The 17,259-nt window shown below is 37.7% G+C and overlaps 1 protein-coding gene across 5 annotated transcripts in view; it reads left to right on the forward strand.

Moving 5' to 3' along the window:
- Positions 1-12,118: 12,118 nt before the first annotated feature.
- The window catches only part of WASHC3 (WASH complex subunit 3), a 126,162-nt gene continuing 121,021 nt past the window's right edge, over positions 12,119-17,259 (forward strand). For all 5 annotated transcript variants that reach the window (XR_004286665.1, XM_032346593.1, XM_032346591.1 and 2 more), the window contains exons 1-2: positions 12,119-12,281; positions 12,875-12,973. Coding sequence is in view for 4 of the 5 variants with exons in the window: in XM_032346593.1 (XP_032202484.1) it covers positions 12,231-12,281; positions 12,875-12,973 (150 nt within the window). In the remaining variant the exon portion in view is untranslated. The remainder of the gene's footprint in view (positions 12,282-12,874; positions 12,974-17,259) is intronic.

Here is a 17,259-nt window from a genome sequence, read left to right on the forward strand (position 1 = left end):
TTTGCCTACTTTGTTCTTTATGTGTGTATATATATACATACATAACACATCCATGTTTTTTTAAATCATCTTTTGAGACTATAATTAACTCAGCAGCTGTAGAAAAGAGATAACTAGGGAAACATACATATTTGTGATTTTATCACAGGATTATCCAAAGTATATCCTCCTCTATACTTCAAATATAGGCTGTTTTCCTAATTCTCAGAGACACAAACATTTACAAAAGTAAGAAAAAGTCTTTCCTTTCAGTGTTATTCTGGAAGTGGTTCAGTGTATATGTGTGGTTGTATCCATTTTTGTTAGCATTCTGTATGTGTAAGTGTCATACAACTTCCTCAGTAATTATAAGTGATTATTATTCAATTTAATATAAAGAATGATTTTTAGGGATGCCTGGGTGGCTCAGTCAGTTAATGATCTGCCTTCTGCTCAGATCATGATTCTAGGGTCCTGAGATTGAGTCCCACACAGGACTCCATGCTCAGCAGGGAGCCTGCTTCTCCTTCTGCCTGCCACTCCCCCTGCTCATGCTCTCTCTGACAAATAAATAAAAACTTATAAAAAAAATTGATTTTCAGTTTCTTAGAAATGTGACTGATTTACTCAACCCTGTCTACTATATGCCAATTTCTTTTGTTTTTGCTTTATTTTTAAATCTTTTTATTTTTTGTATTTATTTGACAGAGAGGGCACAAGTAGGCAGAGCAGCAGAGGGAGGGGGAGAAGCAGACTCCCTGCTGAGCAGAGAGCCTGACACAGAGCTCGATCCCAGAACCCTAGGATCATGACCCAATCCAAAGGCAGATGCTTAACCAGCTGAGCCACCCAGGTGCCCCTGCCAATTTCTTTTGAGTCGACATCTCAATATTTTTAGAAGTTCTTTATGGTGTATGGGATAAAGCTTACCTTGAAAATGAATTATAATTTAATCTCGACAGCCTCTGCCTTTTATGAATCGTCACCGTTTTTACCAAGAAACTGAAATACTTTTGAGATGGCACCTAGTGGCAATAGTACTGTATTCCCTCTCAAGACCATTGAAGTTATCATTATGCAGGGCAGCCATATCGTGTTTTTGTGACACATCATGATGTGTTCAGAAGAGTAAAAGATTATGGTTCTGTTTGTCAGTCAAGTATAGAGGGAAATTATTTCCTACAAACTCTGTGTCCTTGTGGATTAATGCCCTCTGCAACTGCATTTCCATAGGAATCACTGTCTCATGGAGTTATCTTGAGGCTTAAATTAATGTGAATAAAAACACCTAAAACATCTGCCTCACAGTTCAGGGATTTGTAGGCATTATTAATTTATTTCAGGGGTGTACATTTCCTAATTTTGAGGAATTTAAGTTATTTTTAATTAAGAATGCCAGTGAATGTTTTTTAATCAAGTGTTTTATTAATAAGATGTCTAATAATATGTATCTTACAGAATCAAGAAAATGAGCTTTAAGAGAAATGTTGCAGGTAATTTTTTTTAGTGCAATGAAATTTTGTAATCATGTAGATATTTGGTATAAACTGTTAAACATGATTAAAGTACAGATGAAAAGATTGAATAGCATAAGCAATTTCCAAGTTAGTTTATTTGATACAATAAAATATTATTACCAAATACAAGAAATAGTTTCCTTTACCCCTTCATAAGCAGATTGGAACTCAAAAAGGCAAAGGGCAGGTAATTTGGACATACTTCCTTTTAACAATCTCTGTGATTGTGATGGGACAGAAAACTGTAAAAGCATCAGGATAGAAAAAAGAATTTGTAAAGATCTATCATTTCAGGATGTGTCCCAAAAATAAGGAATGCATATTGGGATGACAGATTGAGCCAGTGTATTTGAAAATTGTCTTATACTTAGGAAAGTTGACTTAGGAATTGGGTGGGTTATGATTAAGGTTGGAGAGTGAAAAGGTATGGGTGTTTAGGAAATGGGTTCTTTGGAATGAGGACTTATCCAAATATAAGTTATCTGAAGAAATTAACCCAGTAAAACCACTGTTCTGGGAAAAGATAACCCATGGTGCTTGTATAAGTACCAAATTTATGGATTCATGCCAACGAGAGGCAGGAAGTGTTATCCTTAAAAAGACAAAATGGTTGTTTCACTTGTAAATTAATATGGTGACTATGATGACACTAAAGTCTCAGAAATGAGAAGAATATTTTTACCCCTTAGCTTCAGGAGCAGTGTTCAGGTTATCCTGAGTAAGCATTTGTTAAACTTTACTGTGTTCAATTACTTTACATGGTGTAATGATACTCTTTTTCCTTAAAAAACTTTGTTCTTAGTAAACTAAATTAGACTAACACAGGAGGCAGTGTTTAATGAGGAGTTTTTATTGGTCATAACTTCTAATCCCTGATAAATAACATGAGTTCTGTTTTTGTGTATGTGTACGTGTATGTATCCCAGTTAGTTTTAGTTTTTCTGTGTTTGTATATGGCTAAGAGGGTTTTTCTTCTGTTGAAAATAAGTTTATCTGAGGATTGCTTCACTTAAAAACATTGTGGAAAGGAAAAAAAAGTTATGTTCTAAAACTCGTATTATTTAGGATTGTTGAAGCAAAAGTCAGGATATCACAAATCTGCAAGATGTCAGAACTAAATCCTACTCTTTCAAAATGATGGGATCATAAGTCCCATTTTATTTTTATGATTTGGCTTGTACACTGTGAATATTTCAATGTCTCTCCCATGCCAAAACACAGAATCACACACCCATGCACTCCAATTTGTTTCTTTGGTAATTTGTGACTACATATTGACACTGACCTAGAAATGTTTCTGTTGCTGTTTTAAATCTCATGTCAGTGAAGAAGAAATTGAAATCTGGTTTGCACATTTGTGTCTGGTTTTTTGTAATTGTCCAAAATCTGACATTATCCCAGAAATGCTGATTGGGAAAGTTATGAGAAAGTACTGTGCCCAAGACTGATTTCTGAGGAGCGAACAAGTATTTGCTCCAGATTATTCCCCATGTTTTTCTGTAGCTCAAAAAGTTAAACTCAACTCAACTTTATATGATACCAGTAATAGCCTCAGTTTTGAGTCAAATAAAATGTGCAAAGTAAAATCACCATTATGATGGTCCATTTCCACATATTCCTCATGAGAGCATAGTCAAGTCCTCAGAAGCAACATTCTGTTCCAATAGATCTTTATCAAGCTGTCGGTGTGCTCAGTAACAGGGACAGGAGAGAACACTCTGTTTCTTTAATCTAACACCTTGCTGATTCAAAAACATTTATTTTAACAGGCATTGGGAAAGAATTTCAAAACAGCTAACATTCGTTTCTAATTATACATTTAAAGAAATATGCCTTTTAAAACATAGGTAAAAGTTTTGTTGTTATTAACATGACTTTAATTTATAGCAACCATTTGTTAACTAAGCACAGTAACAACAAAATAATTAAGATACCAGCTTTGAAGATCTCATTTCACAAAAGGAAAAACAAATACACATTTGATGACATATCCATTATTCAGATTCAACATAACCAATTTCTTTTGTATGCATGGATACAGACTTCATGGGAAATCAAAAGCACCGAATCTCCTTTCTGACCTTTTCAGCTGTTCTTTGAACTACCTTAGTAAAAACAATTGTTGCCTCCATGTAGGATCAAGTTACATATGCCTGGAAATTTCTTTGAATCGGCTTGTTTCTGTTTAACTTATGTGTTTGTTATATTGCTATTTGCCTTCTCAACTAATTTTTAACAGAATACTCGAACCTTGGGACTTGTAGCACTTATGTAAGCTTATAAAATCCATATGAACAATGGTGAGTAAAAGGAGAGGCCACCAGGTTTCTCAGTCTTTGCGAAACTTCAAGTAATCCAATAGATTTAAAGATGTATGAAATAAGCATTTCTACCAACTGCATTTTTAGTGCTAGATTGAGTTGAACACCTGTTTCCTTTCTTTATAGTAAAAGACAATAAATGCTGCTGGTATCTTTTCTTCTAATGGTGGTTAAACACAAAACTTTGATCTTTCTTATAAACACAGCTGTTGTCCTATTACTGAGCCAAATCCAGACAAGATTAGACTCTGGCCAAAATTACAGTTAATCTCTGCAACCATCTCAAGAGCTTTCTAATGCTGGTTTAGGAAATCTCTATTTTTGAGACAGTGTATAAAGGAAATAAGCCCCAGACAAGTCACCACTAATCCAGAGGCAACTAGTCATAAATTACACCATGGTGATAAAGAAGGTGGAGTCTGTCTAAACAAATTAGTTCATTTTGGTTCATTTTCATTTAAACTATAACTGTAAGAAATTATTTTGTTATGAACATTAGTTTAAACCAGACCAATAGAAGCTATCTTTTAAAGAACTTCTGCCATCTTTTCTTATTTAATGTTTCTTTGGTTAATTGCTAATTCTTTCTTCCACTGGTACTAATGAAATCCAGGTGTTCATTACAGATTAAAAAAAAACTCAGGTATACTTTATTAGTAATTATTGTATAATAGCTCATTTGGTTTTCAGACCACAGAAAAATGTGGGTTTTTTTTTTTTCATTAAGGTTTAGACTCTGGAATTTAAAATATTTTGTTTGCCAAATGTTATGTAGCGCTGATTCTCATAGGACTTGGACAACGGTGCCACAATCTATTGTGAACAGCTAATGTGTCATATCTCTCCCAATTGCCTGTACCTAGGAGAAATCTGTAGATGTATAGAACTCAAGTAAGGTTTCCCTGGTAAGGTTTCCCTGGCACTTTATTTTGGACAAGTATAGGACCTGGTCATATGTATAGCTGCTTAGAAGTCTCACTCCATCCTGGACTTACCCAAAAATACATTAGACTCCAAGTCCATGGAGTATTTCTAGATTCTATCAATGTTTTTGACATAGCGTGTTCCCCATTATTCCACGCACCTGCCACAATAACTATGATATGTTCATAAGTGTATATAATCTTTACAAAGTCCTGGGTCGTTGCTTCCCAACGTATTGATGGCAAATGGAAGAGTATGGAATTATTGCAAGGGTTTCTCAATATTATATTCATGTTACCACTATCAGAATCCTCTTTTACCTTTGAAGCCAAGACCTCCTGAGTTCTTTTTTTTTTTTTTTTTTTAAAGATTTTATTTATTTATTTGACAGAGAGAGAAATCACAAGTAGGCGGAGAGTCAGGCAGAGAGAGAGAGAGAAGCAGGCTCCCGCTGAGCAAAGAGCCCGATGCGGGGCTCGATCCCAGGACACTGAGATCATGACCTGAGCCGAAGGCAGCGGCTTAATCCACTGAGCCACCCAGGCGCCCCCTGAGTTCTTGAGATAATATAAACAGCCCCCAAAATCAAACTTGCCCACACATTTAGCATATGTTGATTTCAGGTGTTTTGCCAACAGCCTCTTTCTCCCCCAGAATATTAACAGGTAGTGGGAGGAATGAGCCTGCCAGTGAACCCTTCTCCAATTCAGCAAGAGTGGCTTTTGAAGATCTCATTTAAGAATCTTGAAGAGGATTAAGAAGGTCCCAGATACATCAAGGTGTGCTTGTCATCTTGATGTCTATTATGTGACCCCGCAGGTTTAGCCCTGGAATTCAAATAAAAGCCAGAATAACAATTCCTACCTATGTGATATAAAAGAAGCAAGACTTTCTAAGGTAGGATGTATTGTAGAAAAACTAAGAGAACATAGTCTAGAAAATAAAAGGGAGTAAAATGCTATTTTGAATGAAAATTTGGGATTTTAAGATAGATTTCCCAGTATAGTTCACTCATTTCCAATTAATATTTCTATTTTAAATACTCAACAGTGTGTATCTATTCACTCAATGGATATTAAATAACCAGCCACAATAATCTGGAGTTCCTCAAAATTTTTTTCTATTAAAAAAGGGCTTCTCATACTGGAAAATATTGTGAACCACTTTCCTAGACTGACTGGCTCATACCTCTGGCCCAGTCATTTTTTAAAGGATAATAGCAGAAGTTCTAACATGATCATTTTGGACTCTAGAAATAAGACTACAAGAAGAAATGTTGATGTTGAACGTCCAGAGTAGTGTTAAGTGATTTTATGTGGTTGTGATTCAAAATAACCTGACTGCTTTAAGAAGTCCAGGTGCTGAGTCATTTACTGAAACCGCCAGGGGAGGTTAATTAGAAGCAGCTGATAGTGCCATCATCAGCTGCTTTTTTTTTTTTTTAAATAAATGGAGAGGGTTATTCTATGAAGAGGACAGAGGGCTATAAAAGGTGTACAAAGCTAAGCAAAGACTCATGACTGAGGCTTATTCATTTATACCCCCACCAATGAGGAAAAAATGACTTAGTAAATTCAAGATAAAAGACCTTGGTAATACAAAATTGTAACTTCTAAGAAGAGTGACTGTGGGTGACATTTTTCCCTCCTATGCTTTTTTCTTTAAGTTTTCCATGATAAATATTTCACTTATATAATAAATTCTTAACTTAAAAATAAGCAGATGTTAACTAACATGTGCATGGCTCTTAGATTAAGTAAGCCAACATAAAGAAATGGAAAAAGCCTCAGGTCTCAAAGAAATTAGAGGTTGGCAATGTCACATGGTCTCAATAAGATAATGATAGCATGTGGTATGTATCAATGAGTAATGAATAATTGAAAGAAGAGAAGTGTCATCTTCTAAGGCAGGGAAGTTAAGACACTTCGAATTTTGGGGGGTATCAATTCCTCTGAAGAGGGGGTACAGTGCTTCAGGGGTTACTGAAACAATAGGTTTGGTTGATAGTGTGGATGAGTAGTAATTAGACACATCCCTTCCAAAACCCTCCCCCTAGCTTGCATAGCCAGGCAGCTTCTCCTTCCCCTCTGATCACTTTAGATATAGAATGAGACTCTAGACTCAGGAGCGAGGTGCCTTGCTGAAACTATTACCTAAAATCCACATACTGAAAGGTGTGTACTCTGTTTTCTTAGATTCTGTATTAGTCTTCTTAGCATCCATTCATCACAAGGCCAATTGTATTAACTATATATTTTTTTATTTTCTGTATTCTTAAAGCTCTAACATTTGTGGCCTTATAGATCCTGAGAAACTGTCTTTCCATGACTAGCTAATTCCTAAAAATAGTGAAACCCCAACTACCTCTTTATCTAACTTTCATACACCAAGCCAATATTTCCCCTGTCCTATATCAACTCAGGGCTAGGTACACAAAGCTAGGGACAGCTCCTGTGTCTCAAATCTCACCACAATCATTCACACTAGCCAGTCTTCAAACTATTTCCCCTGCCCTACCTTGCTTTACCCACAGACACCCCAATAAAGACTCTGGCCTACACCTTCCCCCACCTCCTGCCTCTGTCTGCCTCCTTACCAAAACCTGGTGTTTTTCCTGAGACCCTGTGTGGCATGGTGTGCCCCCCTTCTCTTGGGAAATGTTAGAAACTCTCAATAGCATTTCTTTCTGTCATCACTTAGTCACCTCCATAAATTAAAACTGGTAGGTACAAATGCAACAGTGAGAGCTTCCTCCCCCCTCGCCCAAATCCCCTCAGAGAAAGCAGGATCATCACTAGGCTATGTGCTGTTTTACTGGGAACCCTCTAACTATCATTAGAGCTCAAGGTAGTCAGCTTTCCAGACAAGAATCCAGGGTCCTGCATATCGGATATAAGCCTACAGCCCAATTTTCTGAGTCTGAAAGTTTGAAAAGGCCAAGTTATTAGAAGAAGTAGCCAAGACATTGAATTCCTAACACAAATGAAATCTGTAGGCTAGAATTCCTTCACTTAGCCAAGTTCCAATAGACAATTTGTATCACTCATCAGGAACAGGGCAGAGGAGGTAAATAGGGGACATTCAATTTTCTTTTCCCACTCCTATGAAGAAACACCACATCTCTCTGTTTATCCTGAAGCAGAGCAGAAAGAAATACAAAGAAAAATGGGAGGGGGCCTCTGGGTGGCTCAGCCATTAGGCTCAATTCATGATTGCAGCGTCCTGGGATCCAGCCCTGAGCCCCATATCGGGCTCCTAGCTCATCAGGAGTCTGCTTTTCCCTCTCCAACTCCTCCATGCTTGTGTTCCCTCTCTCACTATCACTCTCTGTCTTAAATAAATTTTAAAAATCTTTAAAACAAAAAAAAAAAAAAAGAAAAAAAGAAGAACCCAATTCTCATTGTTTGCCTACCTAAGAACTTATCCCTGATAAAATTAAATAAGTTATTTTCTAGTTATCTGCTATGAAAACAAAGTTAACTGTTGAAACATTCTTAAGATTTTTTATTGAGTGGATATATGCGGGTAATATATACGGTCTCTGCCCTTTGAAATCAGTATTCATTACAATCTATTGTTTTGCCTTCAAAATTGACTACAGTAAATGAAATCTGGTAATCATTTCCAGTCAAAGCCTGGAGGAAGGACTACATACTTCAGAGGATTTCTGGCAGTTGGCCAAGACTTCTAGCTATAAATTGTTTTTAGTCGTCCTGGAAATTCAGTTTTTAAACGGTGAGTGGCACTGCTTTCAGGAGCTATGGATGACTGATGAACGGTAATCATCAAGGATCCCAGAGGCAGAGAGAAACTGCTACTCTTCTTCCTGTTAACTAGAAATCACAGCTATCATTTCGTGTGTGTGTGTGTATGTGTGTTTTAAGAAACCAAACCACTTTGAAAAAAAAATTTGTCAACTGGGCAACTGAGAAGTTGTTCATGTTTCTTTAATTCTATACTGTATCTATGCATGCCTGGTACTTATAGATAACATACATAACCATGAAGCGACTGTCTGGTTTTTAAATTTTTTCCTCCCACAGGGAACCTCTCCTGGCTCTGAAGAGAAAAGTTAAGCGGCCAGTTGGGGACTCTGCTCAAGCATAGCTGCGTGACTGAGTTCACCCAGAATCATGGGTGCTGCCTAAATCAATGATTCATGGAAGATCAAGAAAGATATGGAAGCACAAGGGTCATTGGGCCCAAGTGTCATTCGACAGATACTTACTTAAGGCTTTAAGTCAGTCAGAATCTCTGCCCTGAATTACTAGTCTAGCAGGGCATTCAGACAAGTGTATAAAATGTGCTACGATAAAGTAGTGCAGAGGATACTCTGGAAGTATATTATTCAGAGGGACAATTGGTCCAGTGTTGGTGGAACAGGGAAAGCTGCTCTATAGATAAGATGATAAGATTTCTGCTACTAGTTGGGATGTAGAAAGATGAGAGAAAGCCTCTCACATATGTGGTAATAATAAGTGACCAGATAAAATTCTCCCTCTGACCCTCTCTCCTCTCTCTCTCACTTAAAAAAAGAAAAAAAATATATATTTATATAGTATATCTATGTGTGTGTATATATATTTGTATACTATATATGTATATGCATATATATACATATACAGGGAAATATATTTTATATAATATATTATATAATATTATATATATACATACACACACACAGGGAAATGTGTATACACATACATATAAACACATAGGGAAAGAAGGGTGCAGGGAATTTTAGGAGAAAAACAGAAACTCCTAAAAACAGACATCTTAAAACTGAAAAATCTAAAATCAAAATTCATTGGATGAGTAGTTTCATAATAAACTGAACACTAGAAAACAAAGTATCAGTGAGTTTAAGATAGGTTGATAAGAATTATCTGATCTGAAACACAGGGAGAAAAAAATGAGCAGAGCATCAGTGAACTGTAGACAGTATCAAGTGTTCTAACATACGTGTATCTTGGAGTCCCAGAAAAAAAAAAAGTGATCCAAAAAACATTTTTTTGAAAAAATTAATGGCCAAGAAATCTTTCAAAAGTTTATTGAAAACATCAAACCAGAGATCTGAGAAGTTCGGCAAACTTCAAGAAGGTTGAAAAGAAAATTACATCCAAGCACACTGTCTTCAAACTTGGAAAACCAAGGATAAAGGAACATAAGAATAAGTAGGAGTTAGGCAGGCAGCAGTGGTTGGAGAACAAAGGAGATTGTTCCAGGCAAAGGACATAATATGTTTAAGCCCCACAGCAATTCCTGGTTTCAAGAATGTAAAGACATTTGGGGGGTGTTAAATGGAGAAAACAGTGAGAGGTGAGGTTAGAGAGGTGAGTAAGAGCCATACAGAGGGCCTTGTGAGCACATTAAACTGAGGGAAAAGAGAAACAAAAGTATATCCTGGGTAACAATCAGATTTGTCTTTGTAAATAGTCACTATATGGATACAATGTGTAGGCTGGAGAGACCCAAGATGGAGGCAGGAAGAGGCTATTGCAGTAACATTGGACAATGTTAGAACTTGAGATGTGGCCACAAAGATGGAAAATTACAGATAGACTCAAAAGCTGTAGGGAGCAAGAAGACATACAACTAGAGGGATGTTTAAATGTGAAGGAGAGTGGAGTAAAAGGTGACTGTTACGGCTATGTAACTTTTCCGGGCTTGCCTGCCACCCTCATGTCACTCTCATTACCTTACGCCAAACAGAATGACTGTCCTCAACTACAATTCAGATCATGACACTTCCCTCGTTAAAGCTCTTCAGTTGCTCCCATCATGCTTCTACTTGAAATCTTTCCATGACTTCCCGTCTTACCCAGAAAGCCAAAGTCCTTACAATAGCCTACAAAGCTTTCCATGATCTGTGTCCCACATAACTTTCATTCCCTTGAATTCCCCTACTTTGCTCACTCTGCTTCAACTACACTGGCTTCCAATATGAAATCTGGCTTACATATATAAATGTGAGACTCTCCAGAGGTTGGGAGATGAGAAGGGACCAACAAAGGAAAGATGAATGGCCAGAGAGATAAAAGGAAAGTCATGAAAGAGTGAATCCTATCACTCTCCTTGTCAGGATATTTAATGGTTCCCATCACCTACAGAACAAATTTTCTAACCTTTCAGTTTAGAAAAATGGGGGTGGAGGGGTGTAAAATACAGATTTCTAGGCTCACCCTCAGAGGTCCTTGTTTAAGGTTAATCCTTGAAATGTGCATTTTAAGAAGTACTGCCTACTCCCAAATAATTGATACATGGTTACATGTATCACATGTAACCACATAAGTGGTTCATGGATCACACTTTAGAGAAACATGGACTATAGTATCAAATCTGGCATAAAAAGCCCTTAATGAGCTGTTCTGTCTTTCTGACCCCTTTCCTGCCATTCGTCATTTCTGGGATTTTTTTTTCTTCAACAGAATCAAGCTGCTTTCCATTTCCCCTACATACCATACACCCCTTGCCTCTGTGCCTTAGTAGAAGAGTCCACCCTAAACTGTGTGCATATCTCCACTCAAGTACCTGCTAAAAAGTTACCTTCTCTGTATTTCTCGGAGGATTTAGGAGCACCTTTTATATGTGGTATATTTGCGTGTACGTGGGCATACACACCCACGTGTGTGCAAGCGCACAACTTTCTCAGATTAACACCTCCGCCTAGATGCAGCACTTCTAGACTCTATATATCTACCCTAAACTGTAAGCTTTCTGAAGGCAGAGACTAATTCTCCATCTTTTGTACTAAGCATCTTAGTATGTACATAGAAGGGGTTCCAAATTTTGGTTTGGTGGCTGTCCTAGGTCCTGTAGGTGTAAGGCTGCACAATCAAAATCTGAGCCAAGATCTTCAAATCCCTGATGCAAAATTCTGTCAGGTGTCTGTTGTACCTTTTTGATGATCTAAGTGGGTGTCATTTCCATTGGCGTTTGCCTCAGTTGTAGCATCTGACGTTTTACTTCATGTTAAGTCCTTAGGAAACAAGTTTTGTCCCCTCCTTCAGGGCATCAACCTCTCCCAGTGCAGCAAATTCAATCTTTGTATTCCCCACAGGACCTAGGAGAGTATCCAGCACTTAGGTTTTCAAAATGTGTACTTTTTTTTTTAACGAATTACTTAGCTATTTATATAACAGAGTGGGGTAAGCAGGGATAACCTCAACCAGACTCAGTGTTTTCTTTTTTCTTGTTGTTTTGCCCCCTTTTTACGACTTTACTGCTAAAACCGGAGCCTTGCACCGCCCCGCGCCTCTGCGTCTGACGTCACAATTCAGATTTGAACTACCAATCCCAGAATGCCGTGTAAAGAGGCGGGTTCTACGGGAGCACCCGAGTGATTGGAGAGCGGAGGCGTTTCCTTCCGGTGGGAAGGGCGTCGGAGGCGGGGACTAGGGGGAGGTGTTTGAACATTATTACCGGGTTGGGCGGGCCCCGTCTGGGAGGGGTTTGTACGTGAGCCTTGGGTCCCCCGCCCGCTGAGGAGATGGATGAGGACGGGCTTCCTCTCATGGGGTCAGGCATAGACCTGACCAAGGTTTGTAAAAAACCGAGTTGATATTAGGCAACCTGGGAGGAGGTTGAGGAAGGGACGCTCGGTCCCCAGGGACACCCCATCTCTCCGTATCCAAGTCTGTCCCTGGCCCCGGGCCTCTCTGGTCCCGCTCTCGGGGGGGTAGAGTCCCACAGTTCGCCTTAAAGAGGGTTCCCTCTTGATCCGTCTAAGGGGATGGTGTGCCTTTCACAAGCCTTTGCTTCCCGTGTTCAGAGTCGCTCTACGCACGTTTTACACGATGGCGGCAGAGGCAGGTTGCGACCTCTAACCCCACTCTTTTATTTAGTCCCCAAGTTTTTTTGTGTGTTTATGTGTGTTGCCTTTACCTGCTAAAGTTCCCACTTTGAATCCAACGCCCTTTCTCAAACTTCGCAACTTCTGTCCTCATCGGACACCCCGCCCCCACAGTTAAGAAAAATAAGTTAGTGACTATTCATAGTACTTCCAGTAACTCCTATAACATAGGGATACATAGATAAATAGATAGGTGGATGTACATATATAAAATTGATGTCAAGGGGTTTGCACGGTGTACTTTGTCCTGTGAAAATCGTGTTTGTTTTTACATAACACAGGTGCCAGCTATTCAACAGAAAAGAACGGTGGCATTTCTAAACCAGTTTGTGGTGCACACTGTACAGTTCCTCAACCGCTTTTCTACAGTTTGTGAGGAGGTAGGTCTGGATACTGGCTTAATGAGTAGCCTAGAAATCATCTTGCACTTTTAAAAGTGGCAAACGAGTAAAACAAAAATTACAGTCTGTATATTCATGGACAATCACTTCTTGTCACCCAGTTATTGTGTTAACCATACCTTATATTCTCTCTGATTCTGTATCATCAATCTTGCATTCCACCTCTGCTGAATTAGTTTTTAGAGGCCTTTGTGAGATAGTTCACTAAGGCTTATGTGACTAAAGAGAATAGAATTCCAAGATTTCACAGTCAAAACCATTGCTTTACTTTGAAATTTTGTTTCTTTTACCCCAAAGTCTTACATTTCTAAGTACACATTGTTTTCAGTTTATATTAAAATTATTGGGGCGCCTAGGTGGTTCGGTCAGTTAAGTGTCTGCCTTTGGCTCAGATCATGATCCTGGGGATCGACCCCCACATTGGGCTCCCTGCTCAGTGGGGAGTCTACTTCTCCCTTTGCCCCTCCCCCTGCTCGCTCTATCTCTCTCTTTCTCTCTAAGAAAGAAAGGAAGAAAAATAAAGGGAGAGGAGGGAGAGAGGGAGATTGGGAGAAAGGAAGGAAGAGAAAGAAAGAACATCTTTAAAAAAAATATTATTTAACATTCCTTGATCCAAAAGGTGGTTTGGGAAGTAGCCTGGAAAAATAACTTTAGTATCAAATATCATTATGAAAATAATAAAAATACTTTCAGCAAATGACTACTTAAGGATTGGGTACCAGATTCAGGAACCCCTGTTTTGTTTTGTTTTGTTTTGTTTTGTTTTTTCTTAAAAAGACAAGAAAGAGAATAGGGAAGAAATAGAATCATGAGTTGAAATTGGGTATAAGAAAGGAGGAAAAGGAATAAAACAAGATCATTCACAGGTGAATGAATAAAAACTATTTAATTCATTCTGTTTTAATTAAAAGGTATAGCTTCAGCAAGTAGTTTTTGTTAGGTGTATTGTTATTAACAAAAATTGTATGGAGACAGGGAAACTATTTTTATTGTATAACATCTGTTATTTTTGTCCAATTCGCTGTCTGTAGTCCAAATCTGTTCTGCCTTCTCACTGAAACAAAAGAAAGTGAAATATGATACGATAATTGATAAAGTAAGGGACTCAGTTCATTATATTTCATCTAACAGGCCCAGAGTTAGGTGCTTGCTTCCATGGGTTTTATCTCATACGAACGCCTCTCTAAATGTGATATAGAATTGACTGACTATGGGGTGCCTGGGTGTCTCAGTGGGTTAAGCTGCTGCCTTCGGCTCAGGTCATGATCTCAGGGTCCTGGGATCGAGTCCCATATCGGGCTCTCTGCTCAGCAGGGAGCCTGCTTCCCTTCCTCTCTCTCTCTGCCTGCCTCTCCGTCTACTTGTCATTTCTCTCTGTCAAATAAATAAATAAAATCTTAAAAAAAAAAAAAAAAAAAGAATTGACTGACTAAAGAGCGGTAAAACAAGGATTACCGGATTTAGTCCTTAAGTTTTTATACCAGGGTAGGTAGGGTGGAGAGAGTCAGTTCAAGGACTGTTAGCAGAAAAGAGCAAATACTCCATCTCCATACTCCTTAACACTAGGTTAAAAATAAATAAATAAATAAACAGTAACCAGCAAACACACCTATGAAAGCAACTCCGGTAAGCTGTCCTGAGGCAGGGGTAGCCCCTCACCTTTGTGGTACTTAATAATTTTCGCTGCCTGGGAAGTGAGTGCTGTTTACTGGGGACTAGATCAAATATAACAATAATCCTTTCTTTTTAAATGATTGCTTATGCATTATCCAAGCCACAAGATTCACTCTTTAACCGCCCTTCTGTTTCTCTCTCAACTTTCCCTCAACTGTTTTGAATGTATCACTATTCCCTAGCTCTACCTGAATCCTAGAGAGAAGTTTCTTGATCAAAAACCCATGAAGTTTAAAGGTAACTTATTGCCTTTTTATCCTTAATGAATGGTAGTCTAGGGTTGACCCTAACTCATTATTTACAATTCATATTTTAGCAGTTTGGATATTTATGTCAATTGTAGACTTTGCTTGGTGTGATGACAATAGTATTTATTGTGTGCTTACTCTGTGCTAGGCTTTGTTCTAAGTGTTCTACATGTATTCAGTCATCACAGACCAGCCCTTTGAGAGAGGTCCAGTTTTCTATGTTTTAGAAATACAGAAGTTGAAATGTAAAAACATTTAAATTATTTGCTTAGTCCTTATTCAATCAACATATATTTGTGTGTATAGTATTTATAGTTGTAGTCACTATTCTTACTTTCCCACACTCACACACTCACACCTAATAACAGGAAAAACCAGAAAGGTTTCACTCTTCTTTTATATTGCACCTTCTGATCTGGGTGAGAGGCATGTTTACATCATTTTCAAATAAGAGACTGTAATGAGCTATTTCAAAATTTATTTTTTTTAGATTTGTATTCTCTTCTTTGGTATGTCATGTCCATTTGGTGTTTTTTTTGATATGATAAATCCCAAGGATATAATATATGTATTCAAACATCAAGTGCTGTTTTTATTCTCTTTGAATTAAGATTAATGTGATTTTTCTAAATGGGTTGTTGTTTGTTTAGCACCTATTAGACTCATTGGTGCTTGTTTAGTTAAAGCCTTAAACAGAAGCCAAAATGACTATGTCTCCCTCAACAAAAAAGGAAACTCAGATGCTTTTTTTTTTTTAACTGGAAGTGAATTGGGGGAAAAGAAAAAACCTGGGGTTTTTTTGTTTTGTTTTGTTTTTTGTTTTTCCCATAATCTGGTTTGAACCAAACCCAAATTATAACAACTTCAGTCACAGCTAAACTCAACCTGGAAGTAAATTTGAAGCAAATGGTTAGGGCTCTTTCTTCAGCACTAATACTAGTTTTAGAGTTCTCTAATAAAAAGAAAAGTGAAGAATTTAACTTTTTAAAAAAATACCAGGGTACTTTGCAACTCTTCTGATGACTGGAACCACGGTAAGAAAGGTTGGAAGACAGAGAAAGGAAAGTAGTTGAATCAGACCCAAGTTACAAAGTTCTTCCTTCACAAATCCCCAGTTAGCATTTCTATCCTGGCCCTAATCCGAAAAATCTTATGGTATTACATTGGCTATGCAAATTTAAAACGGAATGGAATGAGGAGTGCAATGCAAGTTCTATGCGTATCGCAGATAAAACTGAGCAGAAATTTAACCTTATAATGAATTTTGAAGTGAAAGGTATTCTGTAAACAGGGCAATCACATGTGTTATTTTGACTCTGACTTGTAACCCTAGAATATAGAGTTTTTAATCATTTTTTAAGTATTAGGGAGGGCACTTACTGCATGGAGCACTGGGTGTGGTGCAAAAATAATGAATACTGTTACGCTGAAAAGAAAAAAAATTTTTTTTTAATTAAAAATTTAAAAAAATTCCAAACTATTTTTTTCCTAAATTCTTTAAGAATAGGAAAAATAACTGAGAGTACTCATATAACCTAAAAAATATCGTGCTTATCATCTGCATCCAGTTTTTAAGCACACCATTGGACTTAACCTTCAGCCAGATAATCTTGCTTAAAACTATATTTACTGCTACAACTTTTATAACTGCTTTTACAACTTTCACAACTGCTGGGCTTAAGTGTCAGATGAAGCTCAATAAAACCATCAATTGCATCCCTTTCTGGCTTATAAAACGTATTCAACCCAGTGTGGTATACCAAGGGATCCATTGTTTTAAAATGTTTCTCTTTTAGAGAACTGGATGTGCAAACTGGGTATTTTACAAACCTGAAAAGCCACAGTATTTTATTTTTGTTTCCATTTTCAACTATTAACTCCATATTTCTTCCTTTCATCCTCTTTTTCACTTTAATAAAACGCACCACCTTAGAAATAGTTGGGTGATAAATCAAGAAATTTTCAGCTTATCTGCAAACTTCAGGTACTTTGCAAATACCCTTATTGTCCCAAACCAAGATATTTCAGGTTTGCTTTTTTTTTTTTAATTTATTTTTTTAAATGTTCCAAAATTCATTGTTTATGCACCTTACCCAGTGCTCCATGCAATACCTGCCCTCCTTGATACCCACCACCAGGCTCACCGAATCCCCCACCCCTTTACCCTCCAAAACCCTCAGTTTGTTTCTCAGAGTCCACATTCTCTCATGGTTTGTCTCCCCCTCCGATTTCCCCCAACTCACTTCTCTTCTCCATCTCCCAGTATCCTCCATTATTCCTTGTGCTTCACAAGTAAGTTAAACCATATGATAATTGACTCTCTCTGCTTGACTTAATTCACTC

The sequence above is a fragment of the Mustela erminea genome, chromosome 6 (assembly GCF_009829155.1).
Source record: "Mustela erminea isolate mMusErm1 chromosome 6, mMusErm1.Pri, whole genome shotgun sequence".
Taxonomy (NCBI): Eukaryota; Metazoa; Chordata; class Mammalia; order Carnivora; family Mustelidae; genus Mustela; species Mustela erminea.